At 44.4% G+C, this 12377-nt stretch overlaps 1 protein-coding gene across 1 annotated transcript in view; it reads left to right on the top strand.

Annotated features, from left to right (window-relative positions):
- The window catches only part of HCN1 (hyperpolarization activated cyclic nucleotide gated potassium channel 1), a 982006-nt gene that overhangs the window by 548609 nt on the left and 421020 nt on the right, over window positions 1–12377 (top strand). The window contains exon 3 of the mRNA XM_069221581.1: window positions 6357–6518. Within this exon, the coding sequence (XP_069077682.1) occupies window positions 6357–6518 (162 nt within the window). The remainder of the gene's footprint in view (window positions 1–6356; window positions 6519–12377) is intronic.

Below are 12377 nucleotides of genomic sequence, written 5' to 3'. Positions count from 1 at the left end.
GTGAATAAGGTGCCTTCCATTCCCAATGGTGTGCACTGCCTGAAGCAATTCATGCATGTCAAATTCTCTCCCATCTGGGACCCAATGCTGTTGCACATACCGGACTATGCTGGCATGTGTCAAAAATAATGTCCTGGGGAGCATGTACATGTGCACAAAATCTGTGTGTGATAATAGTGTACCATCCTGAAATAGAGTTCCCACTATCAACACCCCCTCCAGTTCCGGGAGAACCAGACTTCGCACTGTGAGTGTGACTGCGGATGTAGGGAGACCGCTGAGAGGAATATTGGGTGCATACGTTGAGGCTATCACAGTATTGCTCAATGCTAGTTTCCAGTAGGCAAGGGCTACCTGAAGCAGGTGAAGACACATTTGTGGGGGGTCACACCAGGGCATAACATTCTAAGCTATCTCTGACAAATTATGACCAGCTGTCCAAAAAGACATCCACTGTTACTGCCCCAGTATGCAGTAAGGCTTAAAGGTGGGGTCCTCAAGGCCACCCTTAGTCCTGGGAAGCTGAGATTTAGTAAGGCCCACCCTGCGGCACCCAATACCCCAGACGAGTTCCCCTAATAAAGTATTCAGTAATCAGAACACCCAAGCTGGCACAACCACTAGAAGGGTCACAAAATAATACAGGAGGCACAGTAACATGTCCATTTTCACCAAGGCCAGCTGGCCCACAACCGAGAGGGGTAGAGTGACCCAAAAAGTAATTTGTGATTTAGATCAAGCAAGTCCTCTGTATCCTGATAGATATGAATACCTAAGTAGTAGAAAATGTGAGCAAGTACAGTTAGCTTCTCTTCAACGAATCACAAAGCTGGGCTGATAGGATTGTGAACAAATTGAAAAGCACAGGATTTTCCAGTGTTGGTATGAAGGCCATAAAATGCCCCGATGAATGTCAGTAAGTGAGGTTATGCCCTGTAACCCGGTACAGAGGTCTCAAAAGTAAAAGATTATATAATTTGTGTACAAGGACACCTAGTGCTTTGCCTGACCTACCTGTATATCCCATCCACCAGATTCCTGACGAATAAGCTGTGCTAGAGGTTTTAGCATCAGAACACATAAAAGCAGTGACAAGGGGCAACCCTGTCTAGTCCCATGTGCAACCTGATATGTGTCTGAAATGTGAGGTCCTGTTCTAGCTCTGGCCATAGGTCCTGTATACAAGAGAGCGATCCATCAAATGTATGCCTGCGGGATTTCATATCGGGCCTGTATCAAGAGAGCGACTCATCAAATGTATGCCTGCGGGATTCCATATCGGGCTAGCACTGCCATCCTAAAGTCCCACCTCAAGGTGTCAAAGGCTTTGCAAACATCTAATGAGACGCAACCTGCAAATGGGTAATGATCACAGCATGTGGTCATCACATGGAACAACTGATGAATATTCAGCAAGGTATTGTAATGGGATACTAAGCCACATTGGTCCTTATGTAATTACCACCGGAGCAATGGGAGAAGTTTGTAGGCAAGGATCGTACTTAAAATCTTATTTTCTGTATTTAAGAGGGAAAGGGACTGGTACAAAGTAAGTTCCACAGTGATGTCACCACTGCCTCTCTAGTAGAGGAAGGAAACAAATCTTCCTCTAAAGAGGAATTATATAAGTTTTCTAAGTGTGGCACTAACTTAGAGGTGTATGTAGAGTAAAATCCGAAGTCCGTCCGATACTAGTGTTTTGTTCCTGGTGAGTTCCCTAATGGCCGCACATATCTCTCCCAATGATATTGGTGCACCTAAGGTTTCCTTCCCATCTGGCAGCACTCTGGGAAGTGTTGCCCACCATAAGAATGCATTGACCACCTCAGGATCTGGGGAAGATAGGGCTGTATAGAGAAGATTATAGAAAACACAGAACGTCCCATTAATAGCCTGCTGGGTTTTGACCAAGCCATGGACCCGGTTGTGTATGGATAAAATAGGTGCGGGGTCAATTCAAATCAGACAAGCCAGCAATGGCCACGCTTGACCATCTCTGTATGTATTTTTCAGGCATAGGCTTTATAGTCTCTCATGCAGAGACACTCAAACAGCACAGCATAAACAATACGAGCCTCCTGCAGCGCACCTGCATCTTCGGTGTCATTCAGCACCTTCATTTGCAGGGGGCCTAACTTGCTCTCCAGTTGTGTAATTTCCCTCACAACCTCCTGCCTAGCTCCCACCACCAGGCTAATAGAGGCCCCACGAACTACGACCTTAAAGGCCTCTCATTCCATAAACAGAAAAGAGGCTGTACCATTGTTCTCTTAAAATAGGCGTCAATATTTGAGTCAAGTGTCTCTGTAAAAACTACATCCTCCAGGAGGGCTGGCTGCAGGTGGGTATCAGGGTCGACACATGCCCCCAAGATGATGTTATTTCCATGAGATTGTGATCAGAAATCATCTCTTCCAAGTGAATGCCAGTGTCATATTGGGTAGGAGTGTTGTGGGGCAGATGAACCTGTAGAGGCGGGAATGCAATGTGTTGGGGTATGAGTAGAAAGTGTATTCTCACATTGTAACATTCTGGCTGCGCCAGATGTCTGAAAGGCTCCAGCCTTCCATCCATTGTTTCAGGGCCTTAGTTCAGTGCCAAACAGGGGAGGATGTGATCTATCTAATGTGGTATCCAGCACTGCATTAAAATCTCTACCCATCACCCAGGGATACTCTGTCCACTCTAACAGGAAGAAGGAGAAATGTGACAGGAAAATATCTTGCTCCAAATTGGGTGCATATATGCACCCCAACACGAGTGGAGCTCCATCTGTCATACCCCTGAGCACAACATAGTGCCCCTGTGTAACTTTCTTAGGGACAAGGACTGCAAAGGGGACCCCAGCTCTGAGCCATATCACTGTGCCCCTGGCAAAAAACGAATAGGAAGTGTGAAACGATTGCCCCCTGCATGTGTTATGCAATTTCCAGCCCTCATGAGTGGAAAGGTGGGTCTTCTGCAGAAGTGTAATGTGGGAAGGATGTCTATTGAGTTGTGCCAAAATCCTGTGCTGCTTATATACTGACCCTAGACCACGCACATTCCAGGTGACGATGTTATAGGCATTGAAGATCGTGGCAATAGGCGTCATAAATACAGTGCCCAGACCTGATAGCCATCCCCAAGTGACATATCTTGTCTCCCTCAATTAGTGCAATAGGTTACAGTGGCAAGCTCCAAACACCCAACCCTAATTACTTGGTCCAGCTTTTAGCAACAACTAGACCTAACATTAGAACCAGCAGTAGCATATCAACTGGGGAAAAAACATGTGCCTTTGGAAAGGGAGTGCGGTTTGCTATACCATTCAGATGAATCCAAATAAGGGGGTGGAACCATACCCACCATGAGAGGTCACCCAGAGCCGAGTCCTGATTGTGAAGCAAAAGAATATATCAAAGTAACAGCACCCACTTCCATGCATATAGAGGTCATACATTATCAGGATCCAGGCCGTAAGCAGACTGGCCAGTACTCTGTAAAGGTATATTCCTTATGAATGAAGTTAGTGAAAGTTTGTGGGCCGCGAACTGGCAGTTCAGGGCCCCATTAGTAGTGTCAGTACCTAAAAAGAAAGAATACAAGGCATACTGTACATCCTACCCACGGCCATCAGCTTTTCAAGTCATGAATCATATGCGGGGTGATTGCTGGGAACAGCACCATGCTGCCTGCAAAGTCTGAATTGGAGATACTGCCTTACGACAAACTGGAGCAGCAGTGTCCAGTCCTTAAAGTTGAGGATCTTAGCCATTATGAGCTGGGGTGGCGGGCCAGAGATGGGCCGCCTTGTGGTGACCAGGTGTGCCCTCTCTACTGTAAACAGCTCGGATAATCCGGATGGGGCCACCACTGTGCAGAACCAGTCTTCAACAAATTGGGTTGCATTGGAGCCTTCTACACGCTCCGGTGCCCCCACTATTGGGAAGTTATTCCTACAAGCCCTTCCTTCCGTGTCATCTACATGGTTCTGGAGCTGATGCATTTGCTATCGCAGGTGAGTAAGCTGGGCAGAATGGTCTGCCTGACATGGGGATAAGGCGGAGAGAGTCAACTCATCCATTTTGACTCTGTTGTACAATTTATGCTGATCGTCTTTGTGAATACTGATGCCCATAGTGATTGCCCCACGATCTGCTCAATTGCCTCCTGTGATTCACGTATTGTCTGAAGGATGATATCCAGCTTGTCTGATGGGCGGGCAGGGTGATGGGAGGAGACAACGTCCTCAGGTGTCTGCGTGCCTGAGCTTTCCAAGGGTGTAGATCTGGAGTGCGAATGCAGGACCTGTGTAACAGGCTTGGGTCTAGTGCTCCCCATGGCTGCGAACTATAATGTCCAGGGGAGCATCTGATCATCATCAAGACCAAGCACCATTCTTACCTGTTGTACTTCTCAATAGGCCTGACAGTCCAGGACAAGTCGAGCAGCAGGGCCCCACACTTCATGCCATGACTTGTGTCAGCATCTCGCCTCATCTGCAGGCATTCTGCTCACTAGGCCGTCCACTGCAGGGCCATCCCCCTCTGGAGCACAGTGTGCTGCAAAACAATGCACCACAGGCAGTAGCTATCAATCCCAGTATACCACGGGCAGGGGGAGCGATGATCCAGTCCCCAAGACCAAAGTAGAGCACTCCTGCACCACAAGAGTCAGAGCGGGGATCCCAGTAATAGAAGTAGGGTCCCCCTCAAACAAGCTCAGTACTCAAAAACCACAGTGCCAGCAGAGGCTCAGAGTCTGAGACATAGGGCAAAGTAATCGCTGAGTTCATTGGCTTGAGAGGCCACTGACTTGGAGGACCCCAAAACATTGGCCAGGAGAGAATAGGGACTCAGTACTGCAGGTAATCAGGAGTATGCTGGTGCAAGGAGGAGAAGGCAGAGCCTTTGGTATGAGGAAGAAGCCAGTTAGGACCGTTGCACTACCAACCAGGCTGGCAAAGTGCATCACCAGGTAGGGCCCATGTGTAAGCCCATCTGAGCCAGTCCTTATGTCCCAATGCGGCTAAGAGCCCCAGGGAGGAGCAGCAGCCACGCCCTGTCAAGCAGTACAATGTGAACTCCGTCCGCCCACAACACGTTCCCTCTATTCCTTGTCAGCACCTCAATGAGGCAGGGCCAATCCTCAGCCTGCAAATCAGTGGTCGCTGTCACCATGTAGGAGGGCCACGTGACGGAAAGCAGATAAGTGCACAGTCTCAGGCTTGCCCCACTCCAACGGAGTGCCAAGGGTTGCAAGGGGCAAGTGACGGGTCACAAATGCTACCCTTGGTGACCTCTAAATGCAGTGGCGGCTGGTAATTTCAGTAGAGAGGGGGCTGGCGGGAAGCACACTCACACTCATTCACACATGCACGCACATCCATTCACAACACTCATCAACATTCAAACATATCTTAGGTCAGCCAACGAGGGAAGGCAGCAGTCCCAACTTTGTCACAGAGTGGGATGGGGTCAGTGAGACTTCTGACCCCATCCCACTCTGTGACGAGGCGTCACTGATTAACACTCGCACTGGGCGCTTCAGGGCTTAAACCTGAAGCGCCCAGGTCGGAGTCAAGGGGTGACACTTCCCCTCGTCACTGAGGGGGTGGGCCTCAAGGCACCTTTGCTGAGTCGAGGAGGTCACACTCATAGGAGCTGTGACCTCTTCAGCCCAGCAAAGTTCATCTCAGGCAGCCAGGAGTCTGCGCAAATCACGAATGTCTGGCTCCTGGCTGGCTGAGCTGAACATGAAGATTGTCTGTCAGGCTGACCTTTGCTCAGCCTGACAGCCATTCTTCATGAGGGGAAAAAGGTGGGGGACCTGGCGCCTCCGCCCTAAAGGCCGGCCACGGCTACCTAAATGACGTCCATGAAAAGACACAGGTTTCCGTCCTAGGAGGCTGCTGGGTGGAGGGCTGCTGACAGGGCTGAAAGTGGTTTAGATGGAAAGACGTAATTTTTGTCAGGCACATACATGATTGTGACTGCAGAGAAAATCGTTTCTGTTGCTGTGCCGACATAGCAATATTGAGGTATGTCATGAGTTACTCTTCAGAAATTGCTGAAAATTAAATTATAGGTAAATATATTTGGTCAGTTGTACTATAAAAATAATGATTTGGCTATTTTAAAATAAAAATTCAGTAGGAGAAATCTCCTAGTACATAAGAGAAGAATGCAGGATCCTCAAAGATCACTGGAACTGAAGCAACATGGAGTTTAGCTCTCAGTCCAAATCTGCGTGCGTTGTACCATGATGTGATGTTTGAAATTATTTGCTTCTCAATCAGTAAAACCGTAACATAAACGACACGTTTGAAGATGCAATCAAATGTTAATATTTCCAATCTATTATTTAATTCCTAGATTTTCCACATGACGTATGACCTAGCCAGCGCAGTGGTGAGAATTTTTAATCTGATTGGAATGATGCTTCTGCTTTGTCACTGGGATGGCTGTCTTCAATTCCTAGTACCATTGCTTCAAGACTTCCCACCAGATTGCTGGGTGTCCCTAAATGGTATGGTTGTAAGTATTGTTCATTTTTCATTGTGTTTTCAAAATTTATGTTTACATTGTGTTGATGTGATAAATGCACTTAATCGATTGTGTGGAACGAGGTACCTTAACAGTCAACATTTAAATAAGTGTTAGTTCGCAGACTTAAAGTTAATTTATCTGTCTGTCTGTCTGTGTCTGTAATAACGTATGTGTTAAATGGGCATGAAAATACGTTCTGTAAACAATTATAAGGAAAGTAGTCTACAAAGGTTAAATAGATTTTATTAGGAGAAATGTAGCCATGATAACATCATATTACTTCCCAATGTTTTCAGAGAGAATAAGAAATCGGATACAAATCTATTTCAATCTCAAGTAATGCTGAAAAGGATTTTGCTGACATACACTGACATTATTTGAATGCTCCATGTCTTTATATTTGGATTAAAGAAAAGGTGTAGTTGCACAGTAGATTGAAGTAAAAAAAAAGCACCAAGGCCCAAATTTATACTTTTTTTGCACCACATGTGCGTCATTTTTACTATTGTATTTTGTATGTTTGTGCCGCTTTGTTGTCAGCACAAAAAAAAGTATAAGTGTGGCTGCTCATTGTCCCCATGATGGTTGAACATTAGAATGGAGCCTATGGGGACTGATTTGAGACTTTGAAGATGATCAAGGTGCTTTGTATGGTAAAAAGCATTTCACCATACTATTATATGCAGGTTATAGGCCTCTATCCCATCCAGGCAGCTCAGTGCCAGAGAGTTTGGAGGTGGCTCACAAGTTTAGCAAAATATATGGCTACATGTTAAATTAAAGTAGGATTTCAGTAATTGCCGTTTCTAAAATTAGCTAGAGATCGGAGAGTACTAAATGGCCAATTATGGTACAGGGAAAAAAAGAGAATAACTTTTCTTAGAATGACAATAAAGAGAGACAGTAAGAAAACGATTTTCTCCCCGATGTGAGATTAAACAGGGGATTTGTAAATAAAAATGTTTAACTTCTCCCTAAAATAACATAAGTATAAAAGTTCATGTTTCAATTTGAAATTTGAAAGAGATGTGTTAGAGGATCTCTTTTGAACTGGGAAGGAAGAGCAGATATCAGTTTCTCATTCACAGACTCCAGTAAAGAAGAGATCATTTGTGTTTAGAAAATTAACTTTAGCAATTTTAATGGCAGTCTCAAACTCGATGTTAACCAGAAAGGGTTTTTAGAGTATAAATCTACATAGTAGCGACTTACTGAGAGCCAGTTAGAGCTATTGGCGTTGTAAATTCTTAACTGGACTTTTCTTGCCACATACATTGAAAGTGAAAAGTAAAACATTAGTTGACTGAAGCAAGCCGATTCAAAACGCAGTGGCTGCCATGAGCATGAGCGTGAAGGACAGAACCAAAATATAAAAGAAATTCGCTCACAGTCAGACATATTGGCAATCATGCAATTTTCCATGTAACAGGGTCATTCTGAAAGGCGGTAACAAAACCTCCCCAAGGAGGGACAAACATAAAGAATTTACCATTGATAACAAAGGTCTTTTGAAAGGCAAGCCCACGAACTAGCAAAAGAGATGGGCATGGTTAAAAGCCCATAATTCAAAGCGCTTGTGCACTCGACCTAATGAACAAATATTCACTGATGTTGAATAACCTAGAATTGAACATGAACTAAGAGACACTATTCTGGAAGCCCTTCCTGGTCTGGATTGACAAAGGGCAGATTAGTATAGGGCATTTAGGGGGTCATTCCGACCCCGGCGATCAAGGACCGCCGGGGCCGGGGTTGGCGGGAGCACCGCCAACAGGCTGGCGGTGCCCCGCAGGGCATTCTGACCGCGGCGGTTTGGCCGCGGTCAGAACAGGAAAACCGGCGGTGTCCCGCCGGTTTTCCGATGCCCTGAGGAATCCCCCATTGCGGCGCAGCTTGCTGCGCCGCCATGGGGGATTCCGACCCCCTCACCGCCATCCTGTTCCTGGCGGTTCCGACCGCCAGGAACCGGATGGCGGTGAGGGGTGTCGTGGGGCCCCTGGGGGCCCCTGCAGTGCCCATGCCAATGGCATGGGCACTGCAGGGGCCCCCGTAAGCGGGCCCCACATAGAATTTCAGTGTCTGCATTGCAGACACTGAAATTCGCGACGGGTGCAACTGCACCCGTCGCACCCTTCCCACTACGCCGGCTCCATTCGGAGCCGGCGTCCTCGTGGGAAGGGGTTTCCCGCTGGGCTGGCGGGCGGCCTTCTGGCGGTCGGCCGCCAGCCCAGCGGGAAACACAGAATGGGTGCGGTCATTCGGCGGTTCCCACCAGGCGGCCGGCTCCCGCCGCCCGCCGGGGTCTGAATGACCCCCTTAATCACAAAGGTCAATTTTCATTATTCCTGAGTGTTCAGTGATGAATTTTCTGTCATTGTGTGGGTGAACTGGTGAGACAACAACATTAGTTTAATCTAAGGTGGAACATTTAAGGACAAGGCAAAACTGTGGTCCTCATTTACAAGGCCTTTGTGCCACTGTTGCCTTTTTTTGATTCAGTGGTGGGTCTAGCAGTACTCTACGCTGCTCCAGATTTACAAACTGACACATTCAGCCCAATGTGTCAATTTGTATACCCCGGCATCGCATTATACCTGCGCCAGGTATACTGTATGCAGGGTAGGCATTACCATGGTAAAAGCCACGCAGAATTGATGCAGTGAAATTTTCAACATTTCACTGTCTCATTCTGCGACTTCACTGTGTCAGAATTTTACCACCTGCACCAAGCAGGCTTAAAAGTGACACAGGGCTGCTTTTCTCTATGGAGACCTCCTCGCATTGCTGGAGTAGCATTATTTTTGTTTATGCTAGTCTAGCAAAGCGTACGTTTAGCGCCAACAGATGTGTCAGAGTTTCTGATGCCTCTGTGAAAATGTGCTCCATGGAGCTCTGTATTGTAAATAAAGTGCATCCATGGCATTGTTGGGGGATTGTAGGGAAATGCAAGACATCTGACGCATCAGGCCGTTGCGTCAGATTCTTGTAAATGAGGCTCTATGTTTGTCCTCTTTTATATAAGTACATAGGATTGACTGCTTTGGATGTGGTTTGGAAGTGTCAAGAATACGGGGCTAATAAATTAGACGCATTAGATTTTAGAGAAGGAAAGAGAGGGAATACTAACTTCAATACCAACATTACAGATGAACATGTTTACATGAATAGCCAAGCAAAATCTGTCTCATAGGTTATATTGGACATGACTAAAAATACTTGAATCACACATTTGTTGGATGTAAAAAAAGAATCTTTTGGAACAGGAAAAAATATGCTTAGGCCTCGATAAATGACTGGACAATGCACTCATCAAATTGGCCATCTTGGAAATCGTGTGGTACACTTTTAATTGCAAATTCACTTTCTCTATTGGCATTTGTGAGAAGGTTTATGCATACTAGGAGCTACTCTATCTTTGGATTTACTACGGCATGTAGGAGACTAATTAAGATGGGATCATTTTAGAATAATCTATAGGAATAATTACATGGAAGTGATACATGTTCATGGATTACATCAGGTAGAAGATACAAAAAACCTCTAAGGTACATATGTTACTGTTATAAGTTTGATGCATTATATTTTTGTTATATCATAATTTATGACAAAATGCCCCCCACCCCCAGTGTACACTATACATTGTACTGTTGGTCAGTGACTATAAAAGGGAATGTAATCAATATTATTATCACTAGTTGTTGTATTACCCCTAAAGGGAATTACTTATGTATTTTTATTTTATAATGTATGATGTTTTACAAATTAATTACAGTGTGTAGAAATGCTCTACTTAGTATCATAACCTTATATAAGACCTTACGCACAATTGATGGGTTCTGGGAATGATTGAAGTGGAATGGTACAGTGAATTTTGTTTAATTGTAGGTATCTGTTACAGACAATTTACTCGTGCTGCTGCTGATTAGTGTGGAATAGTACATATAATGTTATGTGAATAATACATATTGTTCATATGCAAAATATTTAACAGATTTGGGAGGTACAATGAAAATGCCTATGAAATGGAGGTGGTCATCTCTAGGGAGACAACAGAAATAAAGAGGTGGGTTTTAATGCAGATTTAAGAGCGAGAAGAAAGGATTCATCCCACAGTTTAGTGGTGAGGAAGGGGCAGGGACAAGAGCAGGGTGCTAGTGGACAGAATGGTGGATAAGGTTGCATAGCATGCTGCTTATGCTGGCATGCACCGAGAGGGGTTCTAGAAGAAACTGTAAAGTCATATGTATTGTATTAAACATAAAAATTAAGAGTTTGTTGAGTGTCCTTTGTTTGACAGAGAGCCAACCAAAGCACTACTAGTGTATATGTTAGGAGTGATTACAAGTGTGTTGTCTTTGAAGTAGGTAGTTTTATTTAAAAAAAAAGGAAATACAAGGAGAGGATGAACATTAAGATGATGCAGTCATGAAGCATGCTTATGACTGAGGTGTTCCTTAGATACTTGACAAGAAGGGGATAGAAAAAAATGAATGAAGAATGAATACCATCATATCAGTTGGTATAGAGGGGAAAAGGAAAAGTCCCAATGTTAAGAACATGTAGAGCCAAGTATGGTGCACCAAGAAACAAAAAAGGAATACAAAAAGAAAGAGTTGCTAAGGATGACCAAAAGAGACCATTTCAAGTGTTGTCTAGGGATGTGATAGTGTAGTAGCTAGCAGTGTGGCTGCTGTCCCAATCAAATGCTGCTGAGGGGAGAATGATGATAAAGCTAGAAAACGATTATTATGGTGGACAGATGAAAGAATAAATTTACCTTCTGGACTCAGTACAGTGAAGTTGTTTGAATCAATAGTGCAATGAGTAGAATGCCCTAATGGAATTATGGACAGTGTGAACTGGTTGAGTCACAGGTGTTCACAGGTATCACATTTTAGAGACAAAAGGGAGTTAAATACAGGACAATTATTGAAAGGAGAGAAGCGTTTTGTTAAGTAGTGGAATATCATTAAAAACTAAAATCACTAGAGATGTGTATCAAAGGGAAAGGGATGAATAAAGAATAGAAGGCAGGAGAATACCCTGAAAGAAGGTGCTACAAGCTTGATTATTTAAAGGTGCAATTAGTCAGGGGTGATGCACATGGGTCCAGTGGATTGAAGCATCAAATGATTTCAGATGAGCAGGTGTGTGAAGGAGGAAGGTTGGGGAAAGTGTTAAGTGAGAGAATGAGCATTGAAAATCAGAGGAAGGATGTTCGGGGAGGTACTAAGATTATTCTTGGTGACAGAAATAATACAAGATAATTAAGATGTACAATTGACAGGTACTATTGAGTTTTAGAATTAAAGTAGTGTGGGCTTGAATTAAAGTGAACTGAGGCCTTGTTAACATGTGGGTAGTCCTGTGTACATGGTATGAGGGTTTAATTTCCATGTTTATACGTCCTAGGATAGTTTCAAGTGGGACTCATCCTCCTCTTGATGAGGTGAGTTGATTTTTGAGTGATGAGATGGTCCTTTTAATTTTGTCTTTCAACAAATCGTTCCAAAGGTATAGCGAGAATGTTGAGGATCAAAAAACTATTGAACTGCGTCCTTGATTGTGTCATCATTATAGGAATGCTGGTAAAAATGTTAACATATATTCAGTCTGTATGAACATAGAGTTTTAGGAAATGAGTGTTTCAAAGTAGTTGAGTGATTATGATTTTGTTTCGGGTCAACTTTCAAATTTTGATTGGGTCTCAATCGGTAGGATGTAGTTTGAATGACTAGAGGAAGCTAATTAAAGGGGTTTCCTGGAAGGAGGCAATATTTCTATTTCTCAATAACGTTACTGCAGTGCTAAGATATCAAACAGTAAAGTGTTCAAAAAAGTGATGGA

Source organism: Pleurodeles waltl, chromosome 1_1 (assembly GCF_031143425.1).
Source record: "Pleurodeles waltl isolate 20211129_DDA chromosome 1_1, aPleWal1.hap1.20221129, whole genome shotgun sequence".
Classification (NCBI taxonomy): domain Eukaryota; kingdom Metazoa; phylum Chordata; class Amphibia; order Caudata; family Salamandridae; genus Pleurodeles; species Pleurodeles waltl.
This window is presented reverse-complemented; position numbering and strand designations above follow the sequence as displayed.